The following is a 16148-nucleotide window of genomic DNA, read 5'->3' as shown; positions in this document are numbered from 1 at the left end:
GATGTCGAACTCTTGCTGCTAGATAGTCTATCCTAGACAATTAAACCTTTGCATAATAGAAATATGGGAAATGATCTCCCATATCCTCCTAGCGTGGAAACTAGCGTAGAAACAATATCTCCTCACTTGATGGGCCTCCACACTGCCTTCCACATAAAACATGTGGCTGCAGAAACTGTGTTGGATATTAGGAATGAAAAAGATGCTCAAAACAGCTCATAAAAGGGTAAATAATTCAGGAACAATTTGGATAATCCATTTAGAATATTTGGGTAAAAAAGCTTAAGAACTCACAGTGCCATAGAAGATTTCGAGCATTACACATTCTTGATAACTCTAATAGTGATCTTTATTGAACAATCAGAGGTAGAGATGGCTTCATTTTTTAGAAGCCATTTTAGGGCACTTTCAGCCTTTTTAAGTTGTGCTAGGCCACTTTAAGAAGAGAGGGGAGCTTGCGGATAGAGAGAACTGTTAGTAGTTACTGGGCTGCACTGTGTGGACGTTTGAGAGAGAGATGGTCTGGGGACATAGTGCAGCCTAGAAGGGAGTGATGAGTTCCGGGGGGAGGTAGGGGGTGGCAGGGATCTGGAACTGGAAAATGGACAATGTTTTTGGATGTGCATCTGTCCATATGCCATTGAAATGACAATAAAATGTTATGAAACACAAAGCACTGTTGTCCTAATAATGCCCCTGAATACAGGTTTTTGTGTACCTATTCTTCCAAAAACAACATACATGTTCTAACCTTACAGCACGCATCAGGTCTTATTGACCTGACCCTCTGTGCGTTGGGTCCGGAATCGTAGTCTTTCTCTTTTAGGTCTCGCTGAGACAGCGAAAGCTGTCTCTTTGAGACATTTTGTAAGTGGGCTTTCAAAAGTGCTACCCACATGGTTTTGCTGGCCTAGGGCTTGAGTGCACGTTGGCGTGCACGTGCACAGCTGCTCCTTGCATTCCCCCCTTTGATGCTCTGCTCGATGACTTTCACTTTAGCCGCTTTGACCCTTGCATTCCCCCCTCCCTTCTCACCCAGCCCTTTGATGCTCTGCCGGGCTTGTTCTTTAATGCATGTTGGGCTTTTATCTCCCCTCCAGTGCAGCCCGTGAGGCGCTGCTTATCCCCCTTCCCTTGTTTTCTCCCCTCCAGTGCAGCCCGTGCGGAGCTGCTCAGCCTCCTCGCCTTGTTTATACTTAATCTTTTGTGGCCATAATACGAACGAACTGCTAGAGGAGTCGACCTCTGAGCAAAGCTGCTTGCGCTTGTGTTTTTAGTTCCGTTTTGTGGCTGGCTGGTAGAGCCCAATGCAATTGATGCGCTCAGTTCACTATGCCCCTGCTCCCTTAACACTTCCTACACTGCTGTCGACCATGTCTCCCACCCCTTATGCTCGCCAGAGCCTTGAATTAACGTGTTGTTGTGTTGGTCCATCATGTTCCCATCAAGGGCGGAGTCTGAACGTATGTTCGTGCTCTTAGAACAGCTGTAGTCCTTTCTCCCTTTCGCATGTATCTGCTCTCTGCTAATTAGCTGTACTGGCGACACCGGACCCCAGACAGATGTTCGGTTGGGCTGGAGGCAGAAGACCTGGCAGACCTCTATAGCATCCACACACCGTGGCACTTCGGCTCTCTGGGACTCCCAGCCTCCGTCACAGGTGTGAGGGGGCGTCACAGTAATGCAGCTGGCAGTCACAGACAGACCTTCTCTGGGAAGGGGGGTCTGAGGCAGAGATATTGATACTAGTGTGCGAGTGTGTTAACAACATTTAAAGTATAGGTAAAGGGGCATGGGTGGGCATCTCAAAGCTCTAATAATCAGAATACACTTGTTTGTTAATTTACTAAGCTGACTCTCTTGGTTTTAGCATTAGTTTTAATAAAAACTGTATGTGAAGCTTTAGTAAGATTCCTCATCTATGTGTTTCTAAATTTATCAGTCACACAGCGGTTTAAAGGCTGGGTTCGGATAGGCGATTCAGATATTATACCATACCACTCCACCACTCTCTGCAGACAGTGCGTTAAACCAGCGAGCTGCTTCTCCTTTCATCTCCACTCAAAGGATATTCGAGGTCCCATAAACTTAAATCTGAATAAAATAATTGTTATTCGAAGAAAAACACTAATTTATGTGACTTCATCTTTTTGATGAGTTCTCTGTGAAAAATCACTATGGGGTGGGTCTCTGGGTGCTTACACAATCGCTGAAGTTATTAAATAGGTTTATTTTATCTACCTACCATGAACGCAAAGCTGGGTTAATTGACGAAGTGGAGATGAAAGGGGAAGCCGCTCACTGGTTTCTCTCGCTCACCCATTCTTCAGTTCCATCCCTCCGCCGGGCCTCCCTTCACTCCGTTTTTAATTATTTTCTGCCCCCCTACAATTGAACAAACTGGGACTTTCCAAGCTCTCACTGCTACTGTGCTTTGCACGCTATGCACTGGGTAAAAGTGAACTTTGGTGCAGTGTTAGCTGCAGAACACGGTCTCCATCTCTCCCTACAGCCTGCATGTTCAAATAGCCTGTGGCCGCCCTCCTCTGTAATTTACTTTTATGCCTCCTGATTAGTTAATTAAATACTATTTCTTTTTATTTTTTCCAGATTACAGCAAAATATAATAAATATCTGGCTACAGTATGAAGGCAGCCCATTATACAGAGAGAGCCCCATGTGCATAATTTTGTGACACGAAGCTTATTATATCATAAACTACTCCGGGTGTGGTGGAACCGGCTGACTCACTCCATTGCTGTATCCCAAGATGAACATCCAGATGCCCTGTGCATAGAAATAGCTGCCTCTGATTGCTTTCACTACACCCTGTCAGCTGCTAATTCTCTCTGTCCCCACCTCTCTCTTTGCCCCTTTCATCGTTATCACATCCCTCAAGTCCGCTCTTAGCGCATGCACATTCCAAAAGGATGGTGGACTGCTTACATAGATATAAAAAGCATATAATATTTATAGTTCTACAAAGTTGCTAACAATACAGTATGTATACAATATTCAGGTACGTGCTTGCCCGTGTGTTCTCTTCCTATTGTCTCGTGCAGTGGTGCAACTGCAGCAATACGGGGCACTTTACATGTGCATCAATTCTGTCTTTCCTCTTGGTTTTAAAGCACTACTACTACCTCCCCTGTTTGCCACTGTTTCCTCTCCATCCCCTTTTCTTCCTATCCCTTTAACCTCTTGAGTGCCCATGACGAGCTGGTCTCCTCATGAGCCGCGGTTGCGCTGTGCCCATGACGAGACCAGCTCGTCATAAACCCCGCCCGCTAATGCAACGGCCGGCACAGGGCGGGGAAAGGGGCGGGCACTCAAGGGGTTAAAAAGGTCAAATGAATACTCCACTGCAAACAAAAGAGCATAACTAAAAAGAGTGTCATTTGCAACGCCAATAGCTCTTATTTTCAATAATGCGAGACTGATTGCATTGCACACCGGTCCCAGTGGCAATTCCTCATTCAAAGTCCTATAGGCAGTGCTGCAGCTCTGTCTCTGTTCATACATTCACTACACTCCAAAACAAAACACATAGGTAAAAGACATTATCATTTACAACACCAATAGCTCTAACTCTAAAAACACGAGACCTATTGCATTGAAAATGCTTGGTTTTTTTTGTAGCCCAGGTGGGCGTCGACGTCCCACCATTTGGTGTACCTCTCGTGACGTCGGCACGCTTGCTGCGGAAGCTCCCACCTCGGGGCGCCATCTTCAGATTCTTTTTTCCGCCGTTGGGTCTGGATCGTCACCGTGAAGCTCCAGAATTTTTGGGAGGAAAAGAAGAAAAAACACAATTGAGACCGAAGAAGAAGTTGAGGAAGACTACAGAAAGGAAGATCAACAAGCCGGGACGACGAAGAAGGAGGAGAACCTCGAGATCTTCGACGTCGAACGGAGAATGCGCACTCAGGGACACTGAGCGCAGGAATGGACAAGACACCCTTTAAATTCTGCCGTTACTGCCACCATAAATACGCGCAGAAAGACCAACACCCGGTCTGCAATCTTTGCCTGCCAGTCGACCATGAGAGCAAAGACTGCAACGCCTGTTCCGCCTTCACACCGAAGACACTCCGGGTTAGAGAGAGACAGAGGAGAGCCAATTACAACATGCAGGGCAAGGGACAGGCCCCGTCGCTGTACGAACTGGGCCTCTCCACCGACGATGAAGACAACGTCGCCGAGGGACCAGATGACTTCACGGTCGCAGAAACCGATAAGAAAACGTCTGATAAGGTAGGAGAGATGTCGAGAGAGTCAAAGTCCTCGAAAGGAGCACCGGCGCCGAAAATTTCGACGACCACAGCTGCATCCAAGGACGAAAGGCCCGGCGGATCCTTCGAAAAGGACTCCCAGGTGGCGAAGACTGGCGAAAAGCCAAGGTCGTCGAAGCAAGGCCAAGAACTGGGGCGCTCGACTTCAAAGGAGAAGGTCGTGTCGACGCCGGCTCAGGCGAAAAGACCCGCGCACGACGCCGAACAGGCCTCAGAGCTGGAAAAGAAGAAGAGGAGGCTCGAGGCAGAAATGGAGAGCATCCTACAAAGGAAAAAGGAAAAAGGAGTTCGACGAAAAAATGAAAAAATTCACGATTCCCACGAAACCACCGTCGGTCATCGTAGACGTCGAGGAACAGAAACAGTTTGTCACCGAAGAACTGTCAAACTCCCGGAGAAGAAGAAGGACCTATACTATGAGGGAGAGGAAGATGATGACCAACAATCAAACTACGGCTCGGCACCGTCGATGACACAGGACCTGGAGTGGCAGGACCTAGACGCCGAAAACCCGGAAGAGCCTGTGGAGACTTACCCTTCGAGGCCTTCGCCGCCAGATGACATTGGGGCCTACAATATGGTCATCAAAAGCGCAGCAGCAGCTTTTGGGGTCAAGCTGGAGGAAGAAAAGCCTAAAGCAGACTTTTTACTGGAAACACTGCTCCCCATCCAAACGAGGAGCCAGATCCTCCCCATGCTCCAAAGTGTCATGAACCAGGGGAAGGAGGCGTTCCAGTACCCAGCAACATGCAGGTCCATCACACCTAGGACGGAGAAGAAGTATAAGCACTCCTCACAGGACCCTTCCTACATCAAGGGATCCGTCACAGCGGACTCCATCATCGCGTCAACTGCCAGGAAAAGGGCTAATGTCCCGGCAACCTCTGGCCCACCACCAGACAAGGAAAGCAGGAGGATGGGCCTGACTGGGAGGACGATCGAAAGAAACTCGGCGATGCACTGGCGCATGGCGAACTCCAATGCGTGCTCACCCACAAGATCCCTCCGAGGGGAGAGCACAAAAAATTCAACAAGAGAGGGTTACACAGACCAAACGCCAACGAGCATGCAACACCAGTAGGCGGCAGGCTGAGACGTTTCCTTCAGGAATGGAAAAAGATAACAGACAAATGGATACTCAACATACAGTTTGGATACTGCATAGAGTTGGAAAGGAAACCACCAAACAGGAAACCAAAGAAAAGGGTACACTCAGGACAGGAGCTAGTGCAACTCGTAGAGGAAGCACAAGAGCTACTCCAAAAGGAGGCCATAGAACCAGTACCATTCAAAGAAAGGAACAAGGGAGTGTACTCAAACTACTTCCTGGTACCAAAGGTGATCGAAACACTAAGACCCATCCTGGATCTACGGTTCCTAAACAAATACATAAGGACACAAAAATTCAAAATGACGTCCCTACAAGAGGTACTCCCTCAGATGAGAGACGGAGACTTCATGTCCATCGTGGATCTCAAAGATGCCTACCTGCACATCCCGATGAACAGGCAGCACAAACATCTGTTAAGATTTTCCATCAACAAAGATCACTACCAGTTCACACCCATGGCATTCGGACTAAAGTCCGCACTAAGGGTTTCACAAAGTGCCTTGCGGCAGTGGCGGCGTACCTGCGGAGGGAAGGGATTCATATATACCCTTATCTCGACGACTGGTTAATAAAAGCAAGTTCACGCGAAAGATGCGAGGAACACGCACAGCGGGTCACAAGGACGCTAATGAAGCTGGGATTCTCCATACACTGGGGGAAATCCTCAATGGAACCGGAACAGGTGAAGATCTTCCTGGGGGCACAGATCAACACCATACAGAGAATGGAGATCCTCAGCGACAAGAGAACACTGGCCCTGCTGAGGGAGACGCGCCTCTAACAGAAGGGGCGAGCTCTGACAGTGAGGACAGCAAGCAAGATCATGGGGATGATGGCGTCATGCATTCACCTAGTCCCCAATGTACGCCTACACATGAGACCATTCCAGGAATGGCTGCAACAACAATGGTCACAAACAACCGGAAGTTGGGAGGATCTAGTGGTTGTAACGCACGCAGTGCAAGAAGAGATAGCGTGGTGGAACAAGGAGAATATAACAATAGGGTAGCCCTTGACACCACCAAGCCCAACGGTGACCATCACCACAGACGCATTCCAGATAGGATGGGGAGCACATTTGAACAAGCTCAGAGTGAGGGGTCTGTGGACTCCAGCAGATGCGGTCAGACACATCAACTACCTGGAATTGAAGACCGTATTCCTAGCCCTGAAGGCCTTCCAGAAAAAACTGTACAACCAGAAGGTGTTGATACAAACAGACAACACGACAACAATGTTCTACATCAACAAGCAGGGAGAAACACAATCATTCCCTCTATCCAACCTGGCTCAGGAGATTTGGAGATGGGCCATCCCACTCAAAATAGACCTACTGGCCATACACCTACCAGAGAAGGGCAATGTGGAAGCAGACTGGCTCAGCAGGCAGACTTCAGCATCCCACGAGTGGGAGCTCAATGGACAGGAAACGCAAAGGCTATTCAGAAGGTGGGGTACACCGACGATAGACCTGTTTGCAACACACCTGAATGCAAAATGCCAAAACTTCGCATCCAGGCAACCAGAGAAACAATCCCAGGGGAATGCCCTATGGATAAGCTGGTCAAAAACATTTGCTTACGCTTTTCCCCCAATACCACTGATACCCAGGGTACTCAACAAGTGCAGGACCAGCAACATGACATTGATCCTAGTAGCACCACAGTGGGCGAGACAGACCTGGTACTCACAAATAATGGAAATGGCACAGAGGCCACCCCACAAGTTCACCAAAAGGAAAGACTTACTCTCCATGCAAAACGGAGAAGTTCTACACCCAGAGCCAGAGAGCCTCAGCCTAGCGGCATAGATCCTGAAGACATAGAGTTCGCACACCTTAAGCTACCACAAAGCACCATGCGAGTGCTCCAGGAGGCAAGGAGACCAACGACACGAAAATGCTATGGGGAGAAATGGAAGAGGTTCACACAACGGTGCAGCAAAAAGAAACTGCAGAACAAGTTGACAAAGGATTCAACGGTTCTGAGATACCTCACACACCTACTAAAGGCTAAACTATGTTCATCCTCGCTAAGGGTACACCTAGCAGCGATTGTAGCTTACACACGAGGTGAGACGGGGGAAAGTTTCTTTACATCACGAGTAGTAAAGAGATTTCTGGAAGGGGCGAAAAGGATAGCGCCACCAAAGAGGATGCCGCCGCCGGCATGGAACCTCAACATAGTCCTGACGGAACTTATGAAGGCACCCTTTGAGCCCATCCACAAGGCCTCACTTCAATGCTGACAATGAAGACAGCCTTTCTGGTGGCAATAACCTCGCTGCGCAGAGTAAGCGAGCTGCAAGCACTAACACTGCAAGAACCTTACATCCAAATACACAAGGACAGGGTCGTAATGAGAACGGACTCACACTTCATGCCGAAGGTGGTGTCGGCATTCCATATGAACCAGACAATTCAAATACCGAGCTTCTTTCAGAACCCAGCCACAAGCGCTCTAGACGCAAGAAGGGTGGTGATTCACTACATCGAGAGAACCAAGGAGCACAGGAAATCAAAGCAGTTTTTTTGTGTCCTTCGCAACCAGCTTCCTGGGTAGACCAGTAACAAAAAGCACCATCGCTCGATGGATCGCACTGATGATACAATTCTGCCACAAACAGGCAGGGCAAGAACTATCGGAAGGGGCACGGGCCCACTCCACAAGGAAGAAAGGAGCAACAATTGCTTTTCTGGCTAACACACACATTCAAGACATATGCCTGGCGGCAACATGGGCTTCAGTGCACACGTTCACTAAGCACTACTGCGTGGATATACAAATGAACAAGGAAGCACAAGTAGGACAGAAGGTGCTTCAACATATATTCAACGACCAACGCTCATCTTCCACCCAGCCGCCACAAAGATGACAAACCGCTACAAAGTCTATGCACAGCATAGTGAATCCAGAAAGATTCACGCTGTAAAACCAATAGTTTCTTACCTGTCGGTGTAGTTTTGCAGCTTGAAGATCTTTCTGGATTCACTAGCGAACCCACCCACCTCCGCCAGAAAAATGAGGTTGGAGCAGAAGGTGGAAAGACAGAGAATAGAGAACAAGAAGAGAATTAAGAGAAGTGTGTAAAAGGAAATAATAAAATTGCCTAGGATTCAAAAAAAAAAAAAAAAGAGAAAAAAAAAAGAATCCGAAGATGGCGCCCCGAGGTGGGAGCTTCCGCAGGAAGCGTGCCGACGTCACGAGAGGTACTCCAAATGGTGGGACGTCGATGCCCACCTGGGCTACAAAAAAATAAGAAGAGGAAAGACTACGATTCCGGACCCAACCACCAGACCGCGGAATAATGCACAGCATAGTGAATCCAGAAAGATCTTCAAGCTGCAAAACTACACCGACAGGTAAGAAACTATTCGCTATCCGGCATTCATAACATCGAAACAGGGAATCATAAAGTTCGAAACAAATATCCTTCATGCACACCCACAGACCCTAATTGTGGATACTAATTTCAAACACATCATACCTAAATTACACTTCTCTTTTATTCTTCATGACTTACATCAATATGTGGATGAAGTTCTTGCTACTTGCATCCCCTTCCTCATCAATTTCAGCAATTCCTACAGGTATGAAGCTTGTTACATCACCACAGAATGCTGCATTCGAGAAACTCTTAGTATATGAAACAGAAAGATAATGATTCAAGGTAATCTGTTCAATCTTAATACCACCAAAACCAGCCAACTCACCCTAGCAATCCCACCAGTCACACTCTCACCACTCTTCCCCCATCCTACTACCAACATAGTTCCCCTTCAGTTCCACATACTTCAAGACAACCCTCCTGGATCTACCTCTATTAAATGCTCAATGTTCTCTCCCTCCACATCCCCTTCCAAGGAACCATACAGTCCATTAAGGCCTTTCAGTACTTTGTGCGGTGCCCTCCTGTCAAACTCCTTTGACGTTCAGGACCTCGCCATACATCATTCTCTTCATTTGTTGGCTGACACAGAGGCATGGTTCAATGCTTTATCCACATCTGATATAGTCCATATCTTTGCTTCAGATTACAATATAATTATGAAGAAAAAGAAGCAGAGCAGTGTTGATAGGATTGCCTTTATTCCCCACACCTCACTTTTTGTTAAAGAACTAACTGGCTCTTCCTTTGCATCCTTTGGATACTTGCTTTCCAAGGTGCTTAACAGCTCACTAACCTCCTTTTATTTGTAAAGTAATTCTTCCCCCTTCGGAGAAATGCAACACTGCCTTTCTTTCCATTCTCCTAGTTCTCACCCAACATATGCTATACATGTCTAAGCACAGTTGCTTAGTTCGGGAGATTAATATATGGGCTGCTGCTCCATCCAATGCTTATAATAGCCATACTAAGATTGAAGAACTGGATACATTTTGCTTCTCCCAGCCAGTCAATAAGCCAACGCAATAAAAATTATTGTCTCACCCGCTTTCCTGCTCTGGTCATAGCCTATTAACTTGATTCTTGATACTGAGCTTGGGGAAAAAATGTAATCACCCATATGTGCCATAGTACTGTTACACACACAGAAATGTGAATACCCTGAACCACAATCATTTCTCTCAGGTTCTCCTTAATCTGATTGCACTGCATGCAAATCACATTCCAGAGCCACAAAGGTATACTGCCAAGCATGTATTGCTCAGTCTGACAATTAGACAAACAAATACTTTTTTGTCTTCTTGGAGGTGGTTCCCCAAACATTCTTCAATCCTCCTGATGCCATCAAACAGTCTTGCAACAACTTCCTAATATTCTTAGTCAAGAAAATCAATGTCCTGTGGTATGGCATCTTTTCCTCTGGCACTTAGTCAAAGGAGACTCTCCCTATGACCTTTACTCCTTATGCTCACCAGGTTTACACCAATCACAGAGGATGACATAAGACAGTGATGTCCCTCAAAAACATAAAACTGGCAACTTCCTGTGAAAGTGGTCAACTTTGGTACCTCTGTGCTTGTGCCATTGGTCACCAGGTTGAGCTCTTGTCTCTTTCTTGCGTAACCATACCGCAACTTCTCAAGCATGCTATTGTCATTCTATCCGAAAGAAACCTGCAGCAAGACCTAGACAATCTAACAAATTACAGTTCTACCTCAAACTGCCTTGTGTTGCAATGGCAGTGGAAATAATAGTATACTGCTCTCTTCATCTAGAATCAATTTTTTTTTCACCTTTCAGTGACCTTCAGTCAGACTTCAGTCCCTCTAAGTGTATTGATTCAACACTACCTAATATTAGGCAATAACTACCTAATACCAGAGACCAAAGCATAACCTTTACCCTAATTATGCTTGTTGTCTAGATGGCATTTAACACAGTTGACCAATGTAATGCTCTTGATAATCTGAATCACCCAGAAGGCATCATCAGAAGAATGATATGCTGGGTTTCCTCTATTGTTTTTCCACAAAACTGTACCATCAGTTCCAAATAGGTTAATGAGGTTTCAGATCCTCCATTATCACTTCTGGATCCTTGAGGAGTTCCACCTTATCGCAACCTTATTCCACATCTACCTATCCTCTCGTGCCAAGATCCTGGATTTCTTTCAAGTGTGTATCACAAGTATGCCAACGACAAACAGCTACATATTAGGCTTGAGGTCCATTTTTAGATTTCGCCTACGCAGCGCACATGCGCTGCTTAGGAAATGACCTTTAGAAATTGATTCAGTTTTGCAGGCAAAAACGTGCACACATTGCATTGCTTTGAATGGCAACGCGTGCACGTTTGGCGATTCCCTTGCGGGAGCGAGCTTTAGAACCACCTGTTTGTAATTAACAGATGGTTCCTGCTCGCTCCTGCAAGGGGAAAAGGCGCAGGCCCCCTCCTCTCGCCCCTCCCCCTGCTGCCTCCTCCTCTCCTCGCCAGCCCTGCTCTACACAGTATCACTCTGTGTCCCGAACACACCCATTGTTTCATGCTTACATGCACGCTTCTCTTTCTCAACACACACACGCACGCATTAAAAGAGCCACAAGGCCACCTCCCTGCGCTGGGTCACACGTTAACCCGCTCTGCACCACAGCAGCTCTCCGTGCGCTGGCACGCTAGGAGTTTCACAGACCCGGGTCAAGCAACGCCCCGGGACGCTCTCTTCCTCGACCTCCCTCGGCCGTGGCTTTGCTGATGTAGGTGAAACCCAATAACCAAGGTCTCAGCTGTCAGCAGCTAGACGTCAGCCTTCGTGGGCTCAGCTGCTGGAGCTCTTCAGAGAGCCAGGAGCAAGGCAGACGTCCATGCTAGCTCCCAATCTGTCTCATCCTGGTACAATGATGGATCCACAGCTGTTGCGCTCTGGCACGCGGCGTTTGCTGGCGTAGTGTCACAAGATGTAGACAGCCCCTGGGAGCTGCTGCTGTGATTCTGCGTTGATCTGGCCCCTGGCCTCAGATCTGACGGTAAGACAGAGCTGCTATTTTCCAAAACTAGGGTTGAAGCACAGATTGGTGTCCTCAGTTTGTAGTTGGTGTTGTCTGTAGTGCTCCAAACTTGTTGTGACTCAGCAGTTTAATTGCAGACTTTACTGTTCGACTACTCTGTGCAATCCTTTTGTTGTCCTGAAACCTGGATCTGAAGCTGGGGGTTCACTTATTTCTCCAGTGGAAGTGACCTTAACGAGTGCACTGAGCCGGCTTGCTAGTATAGGATTAAACATTTCTTTTGCCTTGTTGGATACATTAGTTGTATTTAGTTTATGCAGAACATTTGTTAAGCCTTTTGACAACTTTATAGCTTTTAGGGAGACCATAGCTGTATTAGTATCATGCTTGAGCAAAATTTCAATGAAGTGCGCTTGCATTGCGTAATCTTGAGAATTTTGCATCATGCATGTTATCATTTCAAAAATTACATCAGTCATATAATTATGCCACTGTTCAAGGTAAAAATATCACGCAGATACGCAGCGACAGTGAGAAAACCAAAATGCGAGTGGTTGTTCTCTGCATTTGTGTTATTAGACTTTTTACCTTGAAATGCCCGCTGGTGTGAATCAAATCGATGAACTTTGTGTTACCACCCCCAGCCTATTTGGTGTATTTTCTTAGGGATTGTCTAAAGAACAGACTTTAAGGGTTGGATTTGTTTAAGTTCCTGCATTACACCTGTTGCTTGAAAGACAAGTCCTTTGCACTCACATGCAGCATGTATGGTGCAATGGGTTCTGTGGGCTGTGGTATTCAGCTGGCATTTGAGGAAGAAGTTGTCATTGACATACCTGAAATTGAGGATTCTTTTCTAATAGAAGCCCACCAAGTAGAAGCATTGGCATAGCCAATAGGTCTTGCTTTTGGGACCTTATAAGTATTTAGTTATGCAGCACAATATCCTTGGTGCAACAACATCAACTGTTGCATGGCTAAACACTTATAAGGTCCCAAAGGAGAGACCTATTGGCTATGCCAATGCTTGTTTAAATGTGTCAAAATATCACAGTGTCTTCCTATGTCCTCTACTGGAGGCAGAAAAACTGGTTATGCCTGAACGGTGGTAAAAACCGATATCCTGCTCTGGGACAATGGCAGTCCTGTTCAGTTGTCTTTTGCATGGCTCTAGAACCTGGGCTCACAAACCCCACCCCCACCCGTCCAGCCAGTTATAAAAGCCCACAAGCGCGGTGAGTTGTCCGACAACAAACTATCCTTCACTCTTCATTTGAATACTCTGCAAATCGTCTTGCCATCACATACTTCTGCTTAGAGTTGAGCTTCCACTCATTAACCTTTCTCAGAAAAGCTTTGCAGTGCTGGTCTATCTCCTGCTTTGAATACGGCAAGTTCCTCATTGGATCCCACCCAAGGGAAAGAACAATCTTCAAGTTCCTGTATATCTTTCATCAAGCTGTAAATGGCTGCTTCCTGGTCTACTACGCCAAGTTCTTTAACCCTTTTCACCCATCTATGAGACTAAGATCTGCAAATCTCAAACTAACAGTCATTCAGATACAAGAATTTGGTGCAATAGCCCTCTATGCACCAGGATCATCACTCACTCCCCGGCTCAAAACGGAGTTTCTCAGATTCCGAAAGCTCCGTAAAGCCCGCTTTTTCAAGAAGAAATAGCCCGTTCCGCAAAACGAGCTGTTGCTATTTGTTTAAATTCAGCCTCGTTTGCCGTCTTGTTAATGCTTATATCTAGTCTGGTCTAATTGTTCTAAATCTTTACCATCTTGTTACCAACACACACGGCCATTTGGTTTTTAGTTCTAGCTGTTCTGTATACTCTAACTACTGTTAGTTTGTTGTATTTGACCCATAGAGCTATGAGACTATCACCTGCTGGTTTGCGGCACGTTTGCATATACCTGTCCATAGGTCACTGGTATGTTCAGGGTGCATAGCATTTTGCACACATTCAGGAGAAAACATCAGTTTAACCATAGAATATCTCGCATATGATCTTGTATATTTTGTAATCCATCCTGTACTTGTGAAGACGTCAGCACTACTGACCCTAGGCACATACTCCTGCATTCGATACATCAGTGACTTGTAATTGTACCATTCTGTGTAGTGCGATGCAAAACGCTGAGATGTGCACAAGGTCCTGCTTGTGCATTATCTTCAGGATGGCAAACTGCACAAATCTTTTGATGACTTAGGGCCTTCTACAGACTCTTCGCTGAACACGCATGCTTTCCTTTGCTGTTTTCCTTGCAACTCCTCGTTATGGGGTTCTGGTTCATTAACTTGAGTGTAAATGTCTAACTGCAGATTTGGAACTAATTAGTGCTGTTTTTGAGGTCTTTGGAAGTGCACATTGATGTAGGGGACTAACCGGGTTGTGTCAGTGTGATGTGCTATAGTAAATGGAACAACGAACAGGATAAGGTCTGATCAGAAGAGAATTGTAGGTCTTTTCGAGGCCATGATCTTCTGAAGGTTCTGGTTGGTTCTTGGGAAAGTCCTCTATCTTACATTTACGTCACAGAAACCCCTCTGCTGCATGACACCGGTAGTGACTGAGCCTATGTTTAATCCTCCCTGTAACTCAGACAGATTGGGAGTCAATTACCTTGCATAATAGCAGCCCAGACCCAGAATCTTTTTTAATGAAGGACGCTAGATCAGATGTTGGCAATTCAATTTTACAATATGCTACAGACCCTAGAGGTGATTGATTTTGCAGGGTTGCGTTCTGCACATCTTCTCACTCCCTCAGATGCAGCCATCAACCTCATATGGTGTCATCATTGCAGATGTGTCCGTCCTGTATGGCCTCAGTGGTATCTTTCCTTACATCAACTATTGCTTGTTTGTGGTTATCAAACTGATTTATTTTCTGTGCTACAAAATACTTTTCAAGTGTATGAAAGAATTCTAGATGGACATGACATTTTCTGGGATTGATATGAGCACGCTTTGAGAGAACCGCCTACTTTCTGTGTCACGGTACTGACAAAGGCAGTACTTTGCTCCCTCTGAGTACTTTACGCAGAGTCAAGGAGCTCACTGCTGCTAATTGATAGAGGCACAATGGTTAACTAGTATCCTAGGAGTGCCCTTGCAAATAGCGGACAGTTTCTGATAGTGCTATGCAGTGTTGTGTAGGCTACCATTGAGGAAATACAATTGGATTTGGTCAATCATGTGTTTCTTATTTTTTCTGACAGGGTGGTGTTTGCTTCAATCTGACAAAAATGGACCAGGTGTTAGATTTAAACACTGAAGACTTCCACGTCACAGTAGAGCCCGGTGTCACCAGGAAATCACTGAACAGCTATCTACGTGACAGCGGCCTTTGGTTCCCCGTGGGTAGGTCCACAGCTGTAGTTACTCAACTCATGTCATTACTGTTGGATGATAATAGATGACTCCCATTTTCTTTTTGTTTGGTGTTTTACATAGCCTTTTCTGTTTGTGGTTTCTGTAACTTTGCAATTAATAATAGTTGAGAAACAGTAGGAAAAGCTCCCTGGGCAATGGTGGTAAAGTAACCGAAATAATGGTAGGAGATCTAAGGGTCTGATTATGAGCTTGGTGCAGCGGTGCCGGCGCAACGACGGATCCGCTGTGCCAAATCTGCGCATATACCGCCGGCCGTATTATGAGTTGAACTCATGTTACATGAGTTCAACTCGTAAGACGGTGGCTGGTCCTTTGTCCTTCCTATGGCGGTGCCTGGAAAACGGTTTCCAAAAAAGTTCCAGCTCAAAATGGACGATGACGTCCATGCCGTGCTGCAACTTGATGTGGATACAGATAGGGGGGCACATGTTGTGCCCCCCTGAATGTATCCCCATGACAGGGGGCACATAGGTGCCCTGTCCAGCCTCTTTGTTACTGCACCGCCAGCCTTTTTGTGGCGAAGTTCCGCCATGAAATGGCTGGCACCGCAGAAACTCAAAATATGCTAAGCGGGCCTGCGCCAGTCCCTGCTTAGCATAATGCGTTGTGGCACTCCTGTGCCACTGCTAGGGAACGACTGTTCCCTGGCGCAGCCGGTGGTCCACCACTGATACGACCTTCAAAGTCGTAATCGGCAAAACGCCACTCCTGCGCCACGGCGAGTCTGGCGGTCACAAGACTGCCAGACTCGTAATCAGCCCCTAAGATACCAGGGAAGACGGGCAACATCAACAATTAAATGGAACCTGCAAGTACTGTTTTAAACAAAGGGTGTAGCTGTGAATAGCACAGCAGGTGCAGTGGCACCAGATCCTAGGGGTCTGAGGGTCCTAGTGTGTTAGTACTGTGGCGTGCTTGCTGTTCTGCTTATTAGACAAGATAGACCCA

General features: G+C 46.4%; 1 protein-coding gene across 1 annotated transcript in view; it reads left to right on the top strand.

The window, feature by feature from the left end:
* The window catches only part of LDHD (lactate dehydrogenase D), a 521655-nt gene that overhangs the window by 131262 nt on the left and 374245 nt on the right, over positions 1-16148 (top strand). Inside the window, exon 4 of the mRNA XM_085638586.1 lies at positions 15026-15167. Coding sequence (XP_085494712.1) covers positions 15026-15167 — 142 coding nt within the window. The remainder of the gene's footprint in view (positions 1-15025; positions 15168-16148) is intronic.

This window comes from Triturus cristatus, chromosome 12 (genome assembly GCF_964204655.1).
Source record: "Triturus cristatus chromosome 12, aTriCri1.1, whole genome shotgun sequence".
Taxonomy (NCBI): Eukaryota; Metazoa; Chordata; class Amphibia; order Caudata; family Salamandridae; genus Triturus; species Triturus cristatus.
This window is presented reverse-complemented; position numbering and strand designations above follow the sequence as displayed.